The sequence below is a fragment of the Hemiscyllium ocellatum genome, chromosome 32 (assembly GCF_020745735.1).
Source record: "Hemiscyllium ocellatum isolate sHemOce1 chromosome 32, sHemOce1.pat.X.cur, whole genome shotgun sequence".
NCBI classification, from domain to species: Eukaryota; Metazoa; Chordata; class Chondrichthyes; order Orectolobiformes; family Hemiscylliidae; genus Hemiscyllium; species Hemiscyllium ocellatum.
In genome coordinates this window covers 47538005-47556267 of record NC_083432.1, presented here as the reverse complement: position 1 = coordinate 47556267, position 18263 = coordinate 47538005, and the positions used below count along the sequence as shown (strand labels likewise).

General features: G+C 41.0%; 1 protein-coding gene across 1 annotated transcript in view; it reads left to right on the top strand.

Moving 5' to 3' along the window:
• Positions 1 to 18263, top strand: part of LOC132830975 (calcium-binding and coiled-coil domain-containing protein 2-like) — a 57173-nt gene that overhangs the window by 12011 nt on the left and 26899 nt on the right. Inside the window, exons 4-10 of the mRNA XM_060848942.1 lie at positions 1117 to 1216; positions 2585 to 2754; positions 10362 to 10520; positions 13326 to 13475; positions 15594 to 15742; positions 16967 to 17036; positions 17892 to 18062. Of these exons, the coding sequence (XP_060704925.1) occupies positions 1117 to 1216; positions 2585 to 2754; positions 10362 to 10520; positions 13326 to 13475; positions 15594 to 15742; positions 16967 to 17036; positions 17892 to 18062 (969 nt within the window). The remainder of the gene's footprint in view (positions 1 to 1116; positions 1217 to 2584; positions 2755 to 10361; positions 10521 to 13325; positions 13476 to 15593; positions 15743 to 16966; positions 17037 to 17891; positions 18063 to 18263) is intronic.

Genomic DNA, 18263 nt, shown 5'->3' with positions numbered 1-18263 from the left:
TGGAGACAGAAACAATTAACGTTTTGAGTCCAAATGATTCTCTTTGAAACAATCTTTATTAATACGCTTCTGTTGATATTTTTGGGCATGTTTAATACAGATTGGAAAAGAAGTCTTGCAAAGATCCCTGGAGCGTTGGAGGCTGAGGAGTGACCTTATAGAGGTTTACAAAATTATGAGGAGCATGGAGAGGATCAATAGACAAAGTCTTTTCCCTGGGGTCAGGGAGTCCAGAACTAGAGGGTGTAGGTTTAGGATGAGAGGGGAAAGATATAAAAGAGACCTAAGGGGCAACTTTTTCACACAGAAGGTGGTACGTGTATGGAATGAGCTGCCAGAGGATGTGGTGGAGGCTGGTACAATTGCAACATGTAAGAGACATTTGGATGGGTATATGGATAGGAAGGGTTTGGAGGGATATGGGCCAAGTGCTGGCAGGTGGGACTAGATTGGGTTGGGATATCTGGTCAGCATGGACGGGTTGGACCGAAGAATTTGTTTCCATACTGTACATCTCTATGACTCTAAAAACCTTAGTTATCTACTCTAAAGTAAGCTCAAATTAATCTTGGTTAGATTCTATTACATGACTAATTTGACAGAAATTCTTTAACTTCTATGGTGGGTTTAGAGGTTTCATTTATATCTATCAGCTATATCTACCTGTCTTTCTCATAATGCAACTATCCATTATCTATCTTGTACCCATTATGAATTTATCCTGGGTGCAATTGAAGTTGTATTAAGATGATGCTGTAAGACCAGAGGTGCTGTTCTTTTTATGAGATTTTAAACTGTGCCCCTGAATATCTAATTACTAGTAATTAGTTTTGAAATGTCATTGTAATTACAAAGTGGGAAATGCAGCAGTCAGTTTGCACTCGGTAAGGTGCCACAATGTGGTAATCACCAGATAATTTGTTTTAGTGAATTGGGACTAGCCCCTCTTCAACTATTGTCTCATTCTCCTTACCTCTTTAACTGTTGAGTTTTCTGAGAAGGTAATAAACTTTAAGGAAACAAATTGCCTTTGGCATTCCTATTTTTGTTACCTGGATACATTTTGCCAGCTGTTTGCAGTGAGACTATTTTAGCAATGTGGTTCTTTTAATCAAGGTTGGGTGGAGTACAGCTCGTGATTACCACACTTTTGTTTGGGCTCCCCTCCCAAAGGAAGACAATCAGGTGGAGCGGCAGCAGCAAGTGACATTTGAAGGTAACTTTCTTTTTATAAAAAAAACTGGAACAAATGTGTGCATTTACCGAATCGTGCAGTCTTCCAGTATTATGAAATCAGAGTTCCAGATTCTTTTAAAACAAGTTAATGTTTTAAGCTCACGTTACTTGATAATAACTTTGTGTCCTGGTCTCTGGAGAAATTTATGTCTAGACCTATGGGGGAAAAGAAAGCAAATGTGTTCTCTTACAAGATTTCTCATCCTCCTGTTCACAATGGAAGGCTGCTGCCTAAGACCCTTTGATCATAGGATTGGACTGCAAGTTGAACCAACCAACTAACTGGTGAAACACAAATGCATAAAACTTGAAAGATGCTGCTGTCACACCATTACCCTGTAGGAGGACTAATGGGTACGGCTCCTACATGGAGGCAGTGAAAAATTGTTTCCCTGGCAGGAGGATCAGTTACTGAGAGATGCAATGAAAAGGTAATGAGAGGAGGTCTCATTGAGATATATAAGGTGATTAAAGAGGATTAACAAAATAGACATGAAGTGAATGTTTTCCTATGTGGGAAAGTCTCGAATGAGAGGTCAGAGTTTTAGGCTGAGGGATGGCAGATTTAAAACAGAGATGAAGCATAATTTATTTCAAAGAGTTGTGAATCTGTGGAACTCACTAGCCCAGAATGCACTGGACGGTGGGACGTTGAATAAATTTAAGGAGGAAGTAGACAGACTTTTAATTAGTAATGGGCTAAAAGATTATGGGAAGCAGGCAACAAAGTAGAACTGAGGCTTCGATGAGTTCAGCCCTGATCACATTATCTGGAAGAACAGGCTTCAGGGGTTAAAATAGGCAGAAGTGGGTACTGCAGATGCTGGAGATCAGAGTCAAGATTAGAATGGTGCCGGAAAAAACAGCAGGTCAGGCAGCATCCGAGGAGGAGGAAAAATCGATGTTTTGGGCAAAAGCCCTTCATCAGGAATGCTTCTTTGGGGACTGAATTGCCTATTCCTGCTTCTAGTTCAGATAGGAATTTCTTTGCAGCCACCTCCACTTATTGTCGATAAACTGGTCAAAAACGTAACCAGTTTGAATAAGAGTTGATTGGCTGCTTTCAACCGCGACACTCCATGGTCGTCTTTGATTGTAAAATTGGAAAGGAGTTGAAAGAAAAAAATGGGTGTTGAAGCTATTTGGAATATTGAGAAGAGATGGTGTTTGGATTCTTGTCTTTTGAAAAAGATTTTAATTCAAAGTAAATGATTAACATAAACTATATTTCTTAATTGTGTCAAATGATGGAGCAGGCTTGAAGGGCTGAATTGCCTACTTTAGCTCCTAGTTCTTATGTGCTTAAACAGATATGCACAAGCCTGACAATATTTTCCTTCTGTTCTAGCTTACTACCTTCCGAAGGACTATAATGACTTTTACCAGTTTTGCTATGTTACTCAGAAGGGGGAAATTCGTGGAGCCAGTACACCTTTTGGATTCAAACAGGCTCATTCTAACTTGTCTGACCACCTGGACAATGATTTCAGTCAGGAAATGCTCATCATCACTACCCAAGTGAGTCGCTTTTACGATAGTATGCACTCCATCTAGTTTTGAAGCTTTTTACATGTAAGTAGGGTTATTATGAGGAGAGCTCCACATGGTACAAATGATTTGATCTCTTAAAGGATATAATTGTTAATTATATTCAAGAGAATTATTATTTTTGAGATCAAATTTTGCGATCCAGGCTGAGAACTCTCCAAGAGCTCTATACCTCTCCACTTTTGTTTCCTTGTGCATTCCCAATTTATGTTGGTCTACCATTGATTCTGCCTACAAATGCCAAGGCTGTAAACACTGCAAGTCTTAACCTTATATACCAATGTCTGACTACTTCACTCTCTTTCGTACCTATCTCTTTCAGTTATCTCTTCCAGTATTTTCTCCTGTGGATCAGTGTCAGATCTTGATTTTCTTTGTTTTCACTGTTTCTTAGAGGTGTATCATTATTTAATATGTGCATTCTAATGTGTGTTTAGAGTTCGATTACAGATGAAAATAGCTTTTTGCACTGTGGGTAAGGATGGATTGATTAGTTTTGTTGGGACTGCATGGTCTTTTCAGCTTGCTTTCTGTCCTTGTTCGGCAGGAGGCTGGAAGAACACAGCAAGCCAGGTAGCATCAGGATGTGGAAAAGTTGATGTTTTGTGTGTAATCCTTCTTCAGGACTGGAGATGGGTGTAAGGGGAGCTGCAGATAAAGAGGGTGGTGGGGGCAGGGTGGTGAAGTGGGGATAGGTGAAGACAGGCAGAAGGTACGACCTGGTTGATCAGTGAGAGGAATGAAACCAGTTCGGAGCATGGAAGGGAGAGGAAGGGGCTGGGAAGGAAGCTGGAGGAAGGGAGGGGAGGTTATTTGAAATTGGGGAACTCTGTGTTGAGTCCTCACGCTATAATCTGCCAGGTGGAAGATGAGGTATTCCTCCAATTTGCAGTTTGGTACATTATGGCAATGGAGGACGCCAAGGATGGTCATGTCAGAAAAGGAGTGGGAAGGGGAATTGAAATGAGCAGTGACTGGGAGGCTGGTCCCAGCTGAGATGCTTGGTCAACCATTCCCTGAGTTTACATTTGGTCTCCCAAAGTAGAGAAGACCACATTGGGAGCATGTGGTGCAATAAACTAGTTTAGAGAAGAGGCAAGTGAACCTCTTTCACACCTAAAAGGACAATTTTGGCCCCTGGATTGTGGTGTGCTGGCAGGTTTTGCATCTTTTCCAGTTGCAGGGAAAGGTACCTGGGGGTTCAGGAGGATTGGTAGGGAGAGTAGTGCAAACCAAGGACTGTGGAAGGGAATGGTCCTTGCAGAAGGCAGACAGGGGTGGGGAGGGGAAGATGTTCTTGGTGGTGGGGTCTAGTTGGAGTTGGTGGAAGTGTTTAAGGATGATGCGTTGGATGTGGAGACTGATGGGGTGGTAGGTGAGGACAAGGGGACCCTGTCTTTATTGCGTTTGAAGGGGGCTTGGTTTAGAGCAATGGAGTGGGGAATGGAGGTGGTGCAGTGGAGGACTGTTTGGATGACCAAGGGGGAAAAGCACATTGTTTGAAGTAGGTGGACAGCCAGGATGTTTAGAAGTGGAATGACTCATTGTCTGAGCAGATGCGGCAGAGGCAGACGATTTGGGAGAATGGGATAGAGTTGTTGCACAATGCTGGGTGGGAGGAGGTGTAGTCCAGGTAGTTATGGTAGTCTGTGGGTTTGTAGTAAACATCCGTATGGAGACTGACGCTGGAAATGGAGAGGTCAAGAAAGGGGAGGGAGTTGTTTGAGATGGACCAAGTGAATTTGAGAGCGGGTTTTCTGTCCTTAGCTACTTGTACCCTTAAAAGGAAACAGTATAGTTAGTTGATATTGGTGCCCAGGTAAGTTCCAACCTGTATTTTTCTCCTAATCTGTGGTGGAAATCTGCATTGCTGGAGGTTCACCTTCAAGAAACAATGAATGTTCATCTTGTCCGACCTGACCAAAGGTGTCCACATTTATGATCTCCCCAGCTGTACAAGCTAGCAAAACACTTTTCCATCTGAGCTGGACTTTGATTATGAGTGCTTCAGTTTCAGACATTTCTACTCTTCAAAGTACCTTAGTCTTGACCACTTTGAGTTCATATTGAATACCCATGATGTTCCAGCGCATTTCCTGTATATCTGCTGAAGTTGATATAATGTGTCTATGCATGGAGGAGGAGAGACATTACTGTAAGTGTACATAGCAAGACTGATCCCTCTTTTCATTCACCATCTCTTGCATAAATGAGCAAATACAGATCTTGTGTGGAAATTCTATTTTCCATCTCGCTGCCAATTATGACATTTATGGAGATTGCATCTGGGATAATTTCATCTATCAACAGTTTTCAGGATTGTGCCGTTAGTAGTTACAGAACCTGGTGGTGGGGTAGTTGGGGTTTCTGTCTTCCTGCAGCTGATGATTAGTCTACAGTTGACCATCACTTTTGAAAGTCAGTCCAGGAGATCTGTTCAACACATGAAGAGCTTGTGGTAATGGATTTAGTTCTCCATCTTACGCCAATCTTAACCTGTCCTTGACCTCCTACACTGTTATAATGAAATTCAATGTAGGCTGAAGGGCAATAGACAATAGGTGCAGAAGTAGGCCATTCTGCCCTTCAAGCCAACACACCATTCATTATGATCATGGCTGATCATCCTCAATCAGTATCTTGTTCCTGCCATATCTCCATAACCCTTGATTCCACTATCCTTAAGAGCTCTATCCAACTCTTTCTTGAAAGTATCCAGAGACTTGACCTTCACTGCCTTCTGGGGCAGAGCATTCCACACACTCACCACTCTCTGGGTGAAAAAGTTTCTCCTCAACTCTGTTCTAAATAGCCTACCCCTTATTTTTAAACTGTGTCCTCTGGTTCGGGATTCACCCATCAGCGGAAACATGTTTCCTGCCTCCAGAGTGTCCAATCCTTTAATAATCGTATACGTCTCAATCAGATCCCCTCTCAGCCTTCTAAACTCAAGGACATACAAGCCCAGTCGCTCCAATCTTTCAGTGTAAGATAGTCCTGCCATTCCAGGAATTGACCTCGTGAACCTATGCTGCACTCTCTCAATAGTCAGAATGTCTTTCTTCAAATTTGGAGACCAAAACTGCACACAATATTCCAGGTGCGGTCTCACCAGGGCCCTGTACAGCTGCAGAAGAACCTCTTTGCTTCTATACTCAATTCCTCTTGTTATGAAGGTCAGCATGCTATTAGCTTTCTTCACTACCTGCTGTACCTGCATGCTCGCCAGTGCAGAACCTGGTGGTGGGGTTGTTGGGGTTTCTGTCTTCCTGCAGCTGATGATTAGTCTACAGTTGCCCATCGCTTTTGAAAATCAGTCCATGATATGTTCAACACATGAAGAGCTTGTGGTATTGGATTTAGTTCTCCTTCTCACCATTGCATGCTCACCACCTCTTTGTTGATTATGCTCTTTTACAGCCTTCAAACTCTTATTGTTGAGTTTCTATAATTCCCAATAACAACCACCACGCTGCTCCTTTTATTTTCCAAACGCCTTCTTCACTATCCTATCTACCTATGACTCCACTTTCAAGGAGATATGAACCTGCACTCCAAGGTCTGTGTTCAGCAACACTCCCTCAGACCTTACCATTAAGTGTATAAGTCGTGCTAAGATTTGCTTTCCCAAAATGCAGCACTTCGCATTTACCTGAATTAAACTCCATCTGCCACTTCTCAGCCCATTGGCCCATCTGATCAAGATCCTGTAGTAATCTGAGGCCACCTTCTTTGCTGTCCCCTACGCCTCCAATTTTGGTGTCATGTGCAAATTTACTAACTGTACCTCTTCTGCTCACATCCAAATCATTTATGTAAATGACGAAAGGTAGTGGACTCAGCACCGATACTTGTGCCACTCCACTGGTCACAGGCCTCCAGTCTGAAAAACAACCCTCCACCACCACCCTCTGTCTTCTATCTTTGAGCCAGTTCTATATCCAAATGGCCAGTCCTCCCTGTATTCCATGAGATCTAACCTTGCTAACCAATCTCCCATGGGGAACTTTGTCGAACACCTTACTGAAGTCCATATAGATCACATCTACTGCTGTGCCCTCAATCGGTCAGAGTATTGAGTACAGAGGTTGGGAGGTCATGTTGCAGCTGTACAGGACATTGGTTAGGCCACTGTTGGAATATTGCATGCAATTCTGGTCTCCTTCCTATTGGAAAGATGTTGTGAAACTTGAAAGTGTTCAGAAAAGATGTACAAGAATGTTGCCAGGGTTGGTGAATTTGAGCTATAGGGAGAGGCTGAACAGGCTGGGCCTGGAGCGTCGGAGGCTAAGGGGTGACCTTAGATGTTTACAAAATTATAAGGGGCATAGATAGAATAAATAGGCAAAGTTTTTTCCCTGGGGTGGGGAAGTCCAGAACTAGAGGGCGTAGGTTTAGGGTGAGAGGGGAAAAATCTAAAAGAGACTAAGGGGCAACTTTTTCACACAGAGGGTGGTACGTGTATGGAATGAGCTGCCAGAGGAAGTGATGGAGGCTGGTACAATTGCAACATTTAAGAGGCATTTGGATGGATATATGAATAGGAAGGGTTTGGAGGGATATGAGCCGGGTGCTGGCAGATGGGACCAGATTGGATTAGGATATCTGATCGGCATGGATGGGTTGGACTGAAGGGTCTGTTTCTGTGCTGTACATCTCTATGACTCAATAAGCACACATCTTCTTGTGGTAGTTCTGTTCTGCTCAATAATATTGCTTCTAGTAGCATTTTAAATTTTTAAAAATTATTCGTTCTATTTAATAAATTAAACTTTTTTTATAGCATTTTTCAAGTACGCCAAACTTCTCAAAACACTTTGCAGTTACTGAAATACTTTTGCCACTTTTTTTAATGTGCACAAAATGGCAGCCAGTTTGCACTTGGTAAACTTCCACAAATGTGCAGTGTGATGATAACCTGATCGTCTGTTTTGATGATATTGGTTGAGTGAGGGATGCAGGACAATGAGGAGAACTGTTCTGCTCTTCTTCCAAGCATTGCCATGGGTTCTTTATGTCCATCTCTGAGGACTCCAAAGGGATCATGTCTGACACAGCATCTCCCTTCCTGAGTTTCAAAAAATTAAGTTGCTTTTTGCACTTAAGTGTGGAATGGAGCTTGATCTCAGTTTTTCAACTCTCAGGCAACAGTTCTACTAATTGAGTTGCAGCTGCCACCATTGACAGTCACTTTTGTTTTTATCAGCCCTCTTATTTTTTTCCACTCTCATTTCACTATCACAGACCTTCCATTTATTTCTTCTTCTCCCACTGTCGTTTCCCTCACCCTATGTCCTAGCTTGATGACTTCTCTCACTAACGTTTTTTCCAATTCTGTGAAACAACATCAAACTGAAACCTCAACCTTTTCACTCCCCATAGATGCTGCAAAACCTGCTGAGTTTTCCAGTGTTTTATGTTGTCATTTCTGATTCCCAGCATCTGCAATAATTTGCTTTGATGTTTTAACGGGGAGTAGTTGAAGTTTCGAGGAGCAGTGGCACTGGTACTGGAATGGCCATCCAGGGCAGAGACAAGACATTGCTTTCAAAAAAAAACTGAGCAGGCTTTGCTTTGTTTTGTATTGTCGGGGACTTCTGATTTTAACAGGGTGTGGCTTATTAAGCTAATTAGGATCAGGAGTTAGCTGTGGTAGCACTGAATAATTTCAGTGTCCATGAACTGTGACATGCTAGCGTTTGAGCATTTAAATTTATTGCAGTAATTAAAGTCACCTGGGTCCTCAAGTCGGAATTTGTACAATGCATCCCTTCGAAACCCTTCCAGTCACATTGCTGACATTTTGTAGATTGGTTGTTTTAAGAGCTGGGGGATTACTTTTTGACGTTTGCTGGAAGCTAGATTAGACTGCAGGGCTTCTTGGTGTGACTGTTAAGACTGCACTTTTATCTGTCGGGAGTCAAAGGTGCAAATGTTTTGAATCAGTGATGCTCATAAAAGAGTCTTGCAGCCTGCATTTCCTTTATCTCTGACTCTCAGCATGATGGCTGCTCCCATATGTTTCTCAGCCTCCATTCGTAGATCTTGCTGTGGAATGTTCATGGTGGTGCTCCCTCACTTTTTCTCTCCAGTAAAACAAATCCAAGGAATGCTGAAATGTTGTTAGGAGACTTCCATTACCATAGAGCAGGCAGGAAGGTCCTATTAAAATGGAATGGTTGCTCTTGTGCAGTCCATGTTTGCTGTGAGGAAGCAGCTGGGCATTGTTTGGCATTTTGGTCTTTGTGGAATGATGGAATTTGGTTGGTTACCATGTGAGTGGTTCCTAATTAGATAGGAGTCTCATGCTGTATTCCTGAGAGCAGCTTTCCAGACATTGGATGGCAGTGTGGCACAACAGCAAGTCAGTAACACTATTATATGTTGGGAATTCACTGTTGTCTTTGTGCACAGGAGATATTATAGTCTCTCAAACCTGGAATAACCTGTTTCCTAGTTATTGTCTGTAGTTTATCATTCAGTGATTATATCATTACTACTGGAGTGTGGGTTTGAAATAACTGCATGAACCATCTATTAAAATCTTCAATAAAACAAATAACTGTGGATGCTGTAGATCTGAATCAAAAACAAATTGTTGGCGAAACTCAGCACATCTGGCAGCAACTGGACTCAAAAGGTTAACTTTGCTTTCTCCCCACAGATTCTGCCAGACCTGTTGAGCTTCTTCAGCAGTTTCTGTTCTTCTTTTAAATCAGTGCCCTCTGATTCTGCATTCATTTCTCCCTATCCACTGTACCCAGACCTCTTATGATTTTGAAAATTTCAACCAAATCTCAACTTAGCTTTCTCATCTCTCAGGAGAACAATCCCAACTTTCTTAATTACCTTCATAATTGAAGTTTGCCATCACTGGAACCATTCTCATAAACCTGTTCTGCACTTTCTCTAATGCATTCTCATCCTTCCTACAGAGTGACGTGCAGAACTGTACACAATATTCCACCTGAGGTCAAACCAATGACTTTGAGAGGTTCATTAGAATCTCCCTGCTTGTGTACTTAGTGCCCCAATTATGAGGTCTGGAATACTATGTGCTTTATTAACAGCTCCCTCTATCTGTCTTACCACCTTTAACTTAAGTATATAATACCCAGATCTCTCTGCTTTTGCACACAATTTAGAGTAATACTCCTTGTTTTATATTGTTGGCCTCTAGCAACTGACCAAAGTTACCCGGGTGAGGCATGAAGCACTTGTCGGCTGCTGATATCCTTTAAACCATAAATCAATTGTCAGCTCCTTCAGAAGAGGTGGTGTGAAATCTGAGTACAATTTCAGGAGCTGCATATGGCATTGCTTGGACCTTGATTTTATGACAATATAAAAACTTGTTTCGTGATTAAAAACCTCTCCAGATTCTGATTACTCAAATATTTAATGCAGAACCAGTCGAGAGTCACCATGGTTTTTATTTAGCTTTAATACCTAAGGTTTTCACAGTGCAATTCAAAGGGGGATGGGGATGATATTCTTGAAAACTTTGCAATGATTCCAACATTCCCAAATATGTCTCATGCTTTTCCTTTTTTTTTTCTGAAACACATCTGCAATAGGACAAACTTGAAGAAACAGAAAGAGAGAAAGACGATTTGAAGGCCAGCAATGTGAAACTAGTGGAGGAAAACACAGCCCTGAAAGAAAAGATCAAAGAGTTTGAAACACAGGCACAACAAGACAAGGAAGAATATTTTAGAGCATTGGAGATAAATAAGGTACATTAAAACTCTCCTAATCGTTGTGTAGATATAGTCATTGGATCTCATGCATCAGAATTATTCCTGTGAAATAGAGACCAGCAGTTAAATTTGAAACATTACACATGTGAATTTAAAAGCTTTCCTTCTCTTAAAAAAAATTCTGCAAAGTTTTGTATATCCATGAGATGAATCAGAACCCCATTTACCGAGGCTTGTAAATATTGAGTTGTCCTGCTCTTATTGGATCCTGATCCCTCATACAGCATTACCAAACAGTTCTAGTTATTCTGTATTATTATGCCTTTGGCTACTGGCTAATGCAGGCTTGTTTGTAGCTAATGGCAGCTGCGGATGAAACTCGCTGGATGTTTTTAGAACAGTAGCCAGGAAGAGCTTTTTGTTTTTAACTGGCTCTTGCTGTCTGCTAGTGATCTTCCTGGGGTCCAGGTTGTCCTGAATGTGATTGATTCCTAAACTGACATAACATTGGAACAGTAGTAGGCCATTCAGCCCCTTGAGTCTGTTCCATCATTCAATGAGGTCACGGCCATCTGTGCCCTAACTTCATATATGTGCCTTTGGTTCACATCTCTTAATACATTTGCTTAACATTAAACTATTTATCTCAGGTTTAAAATTAACAACTAATCCAGCATCCACTGCTATGTGTGGAAGAGAGTTCCAAACATCTACCGCTCTCTATGTATAGAAGTGCTTCTTAACATCTGTCTTGAGTGATCGGACCCTAATTCTTAGACTATGTCCCCCTGGTTCTAGAGTCCCTAACCTGTGGAAATAGTTTACCTACCCTCCCTTTCCTGTTGTTATATTGAAGACTTTGATCAGATCACCCCTTAACCTTCCAAATTCTATTGAAAACAGATCTATTTTGTGTAATCTCTCATCAAACTCTAAAGTTACATTGATAAAGACTCACTCTGTTCAAACTTCTTCATAAGACAAGCCCTCAGTCCTAGGAAGAGACAAACTCTCAGAATGGCTACTTGTGCAATATCCTTTTAAAGTAAGGAGATTAAAACTCTGCAGTACTCCACATGTTATCTCATCAAAGCTTCACGTTATGCAGTTAAACTTCCCATTCCTATGTTCTTTTCCTATTGAAATAAACACCAATATTTCACTCCATTCCATCAATATTCTGAATTATATGCAAACTAAGTTTTTGTGAGTTCTGTACCAGGGCACCCAGATTCCTCTGAAACTTTTAAATTCTACAGCCTCTTGCCATTTTAAATAGGATAATGCTTTTGCATTCTTCCTGTGAAAGTAGGCAAGGTTATATTTACCCCCATTATATTTCATCTGCCGAATTTTGGCTGAGTTGTTTAACTGTTGTCTACATCCTTTTGACTCAATTTCTTAGTGATCTTGATGACACCAGAAAATTTAGCTGCAGTACATTCAGTCCCCACGGTCCAGTTTTGACTGAGATTGCAATTAGTTGAAGCACTGCACTGGTTACAATTTGCCAACCTGAAAAAGATTCATGAATTCCTACTTTCTGCTTCCTGTTAGCTAACCAATCCTTCAATCGTGTTGCCACCGATATCATGAATTTGTACTATGTGTAGTAAACTTGGAGTTCTAAAATGCGCTTAATAAGGTGCTACATCAAAGTACAACAAAACCTCAAGATTCACCCCCCCCCCCCCATTTATTGTTACTTATGACTACAGCAGTGTTTCTTGAATTAAATATTGTGAAGACTATACTCCACATTTAACCCCCACCAAAACTTCAAATAAATGAAACGTACATAGATTATCTTTTGTGAAGTTTTGTAAGTCCTCACCATATTGCCCTAAAGAGCAGAAACTCTGGGGTGGCATAGTGGCTCAGTGGTTAGCACTGCTGTCTCACAGCGCCAGGGACCCAGGTTCAATTCTAGCTTCAAGCAGAGTTTGTACATTCTCCCCATGTCTGCATGGGTTTTCTCCGGGTGCTCTAGTTTCCTCCCACAGTTCAAAGATATGCAGGTTAGATGAATTGGCCGTGCTAAATTGCTCAGTGTTCAGGGGAAATGTAATGGGCCTGGGTGGGATACTGTTCTGAGGAACGATGAGAACTTGTTCAGCTAAAGGGCCTGTTTCCACACTGTAGGAATTCTAATTCTAATTCAAACTTGAGATCTGGATACTTGTAAAATGTTTCAGCTGGTCGTTGTGAACCAAGTCATGTTTCTCATTGTAAACTTAATAATTGGTGTTAAGCCAGAATGTTTTACAGAGCTCTCTATTGAGTGCAGAGGTGGTTAGCTCAGTTGGTTAGATAATGAGAGTGTGGTGCAGAATAAAACCAGTAGAGTGTGATCCATCCCCATGCCAGATGTGATATTTTAGGGAGGCCCTGACTTCTCTCCCCTGCTCCACTTTGTGGACTGATGCTGTTTGAGCTATAAATAACAATTGTCTTTGTCTAATGGAGAGAGATACCTATTGTTCTTTTATAATGATGGCTCTGTACCATCTAGTGAGCAGACAGATACTCTAGTGTAATCTCTTCACAATTTAAAATACTCTTTCACAAATGGAAATCAGAGATAAAAATGAAATCTGTTCACAAAACCAGATTCTGAGAAAAATCCCAAAAAACGTCTTGGGGTTGGATCTTCCATAAGTGTGAATCTAGCAAATAGTCATCCCAAATGTAAATCTGTCTTCTTACTTGACTGTGTGCTGTACAGTATTTCCAGCATATTTTGCTGTTGCCTGTCCTACCCCATTATGGGCTCAATATGCAATGGATATAATTCCATGCTAGAATAATTATTCCTTCCCTCTTGTTGTTTTTATTCAACAGAAGCACATGGTGGCATTAGAGAAACAAATGTTGGAACAGAAGATGGAAAATGAGGTAGAATTAAAGGCACAGAGTGAAAAGACTGAGCAACTTAGAAGGGAATTAGCTGAGAGAGACACAATGTTCTTAAAAGTACAAAAGGAAAATCAGGTAATAATGGTGTGATGCTATTTTTAAATGTGATTTGAGATTTTTGACTCTAAAACCACTCAGTCACTGGCTACAAAGTATTCTTAAAGCTTGGTATAAAACTGCTGAAAGCTTTTTAATAAAACATCAAGATCATATCATGGTGCGTGAAAACAATCTCCCAGCTCCTCTTCAAATAGGGCAGTGGGTTCTTTTATGTTGAGCTGAGAGAGTAGACGGGACCTTGAATCAATGTCTCATTCAAGAGGTGGCACCTCTGACAATACTGCTGCCTGTTGGTACCACAAGAGTGTCAGTTGCACTTTGTGTTCCCAAGCTCTGGACTTAGAGTCTAGCTCAAAGATGAGTTTTCTACCTGTTAACTCATGGGTGTGCTGCTTGAAGTAAAATGTAAGTGTTTCTCACATTTGAAATTTTTTAATCACTGACATGTTATGGTTGCAGTCTGTATCCCAGAACTCCATTTTGTAGGTGTATGGAAAACTTTGGGAATCCTCATGCCTGAATAACAAAACACTAGCCTACATGTTCAGCAGGTAATAGGGAAGGCCAACGGAAATATGGCCTTATTCCAAAGAGAAGGATGGAGTATAAAAATAGTGAAGTCTTGCTGAACCTGTCCCAGCCTTTAGTTAGAGTAAAGCTGGAATATTGTGTCAGTTTTGGGCCTCTTGTCTATGAACAATGTTCTAGCACTGGGGACAGTCCAGAGAATGAGTTGTTGGTTGATCAAGTCTATGGAGGGATTTTCTTATAAGGAAAGGGTTGACTAGGTTGGGCCTGTATTCTTGTGTTCAGAAGAATGAAAAGTGATCTTAGGAGACTTGATAGGGTAGATGCAGAAAGGTTATTTCTCGCTGTACAGGAGTCTAGACCCAGAGGGCATATTCTCAGAATAAAGGATGGTACACATAAGGCCATCATCTTTCAGAGGGTAGTGACTCTGTGGAAGTCTTTAATATGGTTGGGCCTTTAAAAACCTGAGACCGGCAGGTTTTTAATCTTTGTGGGACTTGAAGGATATGGGAAAAGCAGGAAAGTGGAGTTGAGAATTATTACATCAGTCACAATCCTATTGAATAATGCAGCAGACACTGTGGCCGAATGGTGTACTTCGGCTCCGACATCTCATGCTGTTTGCATCATTTCTTATTAAGACGACATCCTTCCAACTCCATGCATTGCACACTTATCTCTGTCCCTGCCACCTCAGTCAATTCCTTCATTACAGACAAAATCCACACATTTGTTGGTCTTCTCACACTCCTTCATTTCTCTAACATTTACAAACCACAGCTAAACCAGAAATGCTGATGCCAGAGTCTGCTTCTGCACAGTCTATCACTTGCAGTTGGTTTTAAAGTCTCTGATCTAATTTTCAAACCTGTCTAAATCCTTGTTTCTCCTGACATGAGCAAACTGCTATAGCCTAAACCATTTGGCCAGAAGACTAGGAGGAAGGAATTCAGCCCCTTTAGTAAGTTCTGCCATTTGAAAAGGTCACGGCCAATCTACAACATAATCCCGAGTACCTAACTTTATCCTGAATCCCTTGGTAACTTTGACGAACAAAAATCTATCAATCCCATTTTTAAAAATTGATTATTAATCTCCCAATTGTCCCTTGTAAAGAGAGTTCCAAACATTAATGTGACAAAGTAATTCCTTCTTTCGTTCTTGAAGGTCTAGTTCTATTTGTTTAACAATTCTGCTCCTTGTAGACTGTGCAATTAGCCCTCAAATTCTTTAACTTTGGATGACTCTTGGACTAGACCGAAGAGACTGTTTCCATGCTGTATATCTTTATGACTGCATTCCGCCAGTTTTGCCATCAGACACTGGCTTGCTGCCACTGCTCGGCTTCTCCCTGAATTTCTCGTCCAAAATGATCTTTGCTTTGCTTACTATCCCCACTCTTTATTAAAGCTACTTTCCCACTGCATTCCTGTCACCATGCCTTTAGCCTCATCAAACATCCCTGACTGTTCCTTGTCCTGTAAATATTGTCATTATTCTCTGTAAAATTCACGACTGTGTGTCACAGCAGAGTTACCTCTATCTAGTAGGCTGAATTTCGACATTGGTTTGCTACATCTGTTTAATTTTTCTTTGTTTAAGGACTTGCAGGCAAAGTTGGAGTCGGCACAAGTCTCTGTTGAGCAGTTAAAACAGAACAATGACAAAGCTGCAGATAAAACAAAACATATCCAGCAAGAAGCCATGACATTGAGAATGGAGATCAGCACAAAGGAGACTGAGCTAACAAAGTAATGGGAAAAAGAAACTTATATTTATGTAATATCTTTTGGAGTCTACAGCAATTTAAATATTTTTAAGTGTAATTGTACTAGTAGGGAAAGTTGACAGCCAATTTGCACTCTGGAAAATCCCACAAACAGCAATGAAGTGAAATACCACACGACCTGTTTTCAGGGACCTTGGTTGGGGGCTATATACTGACTGGCACCCCAGAGTAGCAGAAACAATTTTTCTTGCTGTTCATATTCACCTCAGAGGGCAGATGGCTCTCCAGTTTAACATCTGTTTAACATTTCATTCAACTACTATAACATTCCCTCAGTCTTGCACTTGGAGTGTCAGTCTGAATTTTGTGCTCTGGGTTCTGGAAAGGGATTTAGATCCTAAATCTTCTGCTGTAGCAGTAAGAATGCCAACACTAAGCTGTGGTTAATATCTATGGTACGGTTCATGCAATGATGTAAACCTTGTGCCCAGCAGTGTTGTGTTTAAAGGACAAATATCAGGATAAGGAGTTCTGTGCCTCTCTTCGCTAATCGACAAGAATCTCTATGAACACTGTCTTAATCTAGACTGGATTTTTTAATATCAGTTCAACTGCTGAATTCCTGATTTGTGTTGCAGCAAGCAATAGTTATTGTACCCATTCAGAAGAAGGGAAATTAATTAAGCAACCAGTATGATGGTTAATATCTTCTAGCTGGACAGAGGGATTACAGGAGAGATAGGGCACACCTTTTGAGCAGTGTTAGCTTAGTAAAGAGATTTGTCTGGGTGCTAAAATATTGAACTCCTACAGATCCACTGCAATTTGCACAGCCTAGAAAATGCTGTGGACCATGTGACGAAATCCCTAACTTTTGAGCTTTTAAGGCTGAGATAAGTAAATTTTTAATCAGCAGGGAATCTGGAGATAATGCAGGAAAGTAGAGCTAATGATTATCAGATCGGCTATGATGTCATTAAATGACAGCATAGACTCTGGGTGGAGTGGCCTGCGTTTGTTCCAGTGTCTTATGGTATGGAAAGATTAGATTTACGCTGATAAAAATATTTCAGTCAATATAAAATGTGAATTCTCATGTTTTGCACAAGGGCCGTTCATTTCATCGTCCTTTTCTGAATGAATATTCTAAATGGATATACTCAAACTTCATGAATAGTTTATTTTTCAAAAGAACATAAAAGGGAAAGTGTTTCTTTCTGACTCCTCACTTTACTTGGACTTGCAGCCTGGCAGAAACCAAGAATCAGATTGCCAAAGAGTTGGAAGTTTCACTGGACAACATCAAACACCTTCGGGTAAGGCAGTTTCCACTGAGTTAAGGGCTTTTGCTGATTCCTGAGGGAACACCTTGAGATTGTAGCTTCTGGAAGGGTAGCAGTCTGTTCAGCTCAGATCTCCACTCAAACACATTTCATCCACAAACATGGGATCTCCAACTTCTCATGCTCAGTCCAAATTGGTTTCCATACATCAGCTCCAGGAAAAATAGGTGTGTTGCCTTTGAACCTCCTTAGAAGATTCACAAAGAGTAAACTCAAGTAAAATATTAGTAGTGCTATTCCTGATGGGTTTTTTTGGTGATAGTTGTCCTGTCTTAAGATGGTACTAAACAACTGAGGTACCTTTTCTCTTCTGTGCTAGGTTTCCTGCCTTCACTACCCCTCACCCACTCAGTAGAAACCATTAGCCCCTTGTTTAAGATAGAATTCCACAAGTTTGTGTCTCCTTGGGCAGCTTGACAAATGGCCATTTCGTACGTGTGATTCCTCACAGCAAGTATTAAGCAAGTAAAGATTGTGAGGATGGCAGATGACCCTGATTCCCCCTTTTCACTCAATCCTTGACCGAGCACCTTTTCTGAGGTTGGTAAGGGCTCCACCTGCAGTTCTGGTGTGGCCAACTTTGTAAATTTTCTCATTTTTACTGAACGAAGCTAAACTGTAACAGGAAACACCACCCACAGCTGAGATCAGTTAGTCATCCTATCCGAGAAATTGAATCTTGAACCTTCCTCACCAGGAATGCCTGCACAATGTTATTCATCATAGAGTCGACAAATGAGAGGAGGTGGAACAAATTAAGGACCTTCATTATGCAATTGGTATTCTTTGCTAAAAGATTGTAATCTATTCTTATTTTCTGTTTCCTAGTCTGAACTCGATTACCAGAAAAAAGAAAACGGGAAGTTAGCAGAGGGTCTGAAGAAGATGTCTGGAATGGAGATAGAACTGCAGAAGCAAACAGCCAAGGTTCTGCACTTGCAACAAGCCTTATCCGACTGTGAGAAACTGAAGGCAGCCAGTCTAACTACTGAAAGACAGGTACCGTCACCTCCAACTCAGCCTAGTTCCAGACTACAATCTCCATGTTCTTCACATTCATTCTTACCTGTCTTTGATTTTTTTTAAAAGTGCTGTGTTTATTTGGGATAAGAGTCCACAAGTTCTGTGTATCCTCTCAACCTTCTCAATTATTCTTCACTTGGAAGCTAAAGCAAGAGTTGGATATTTTACTGTTGACTG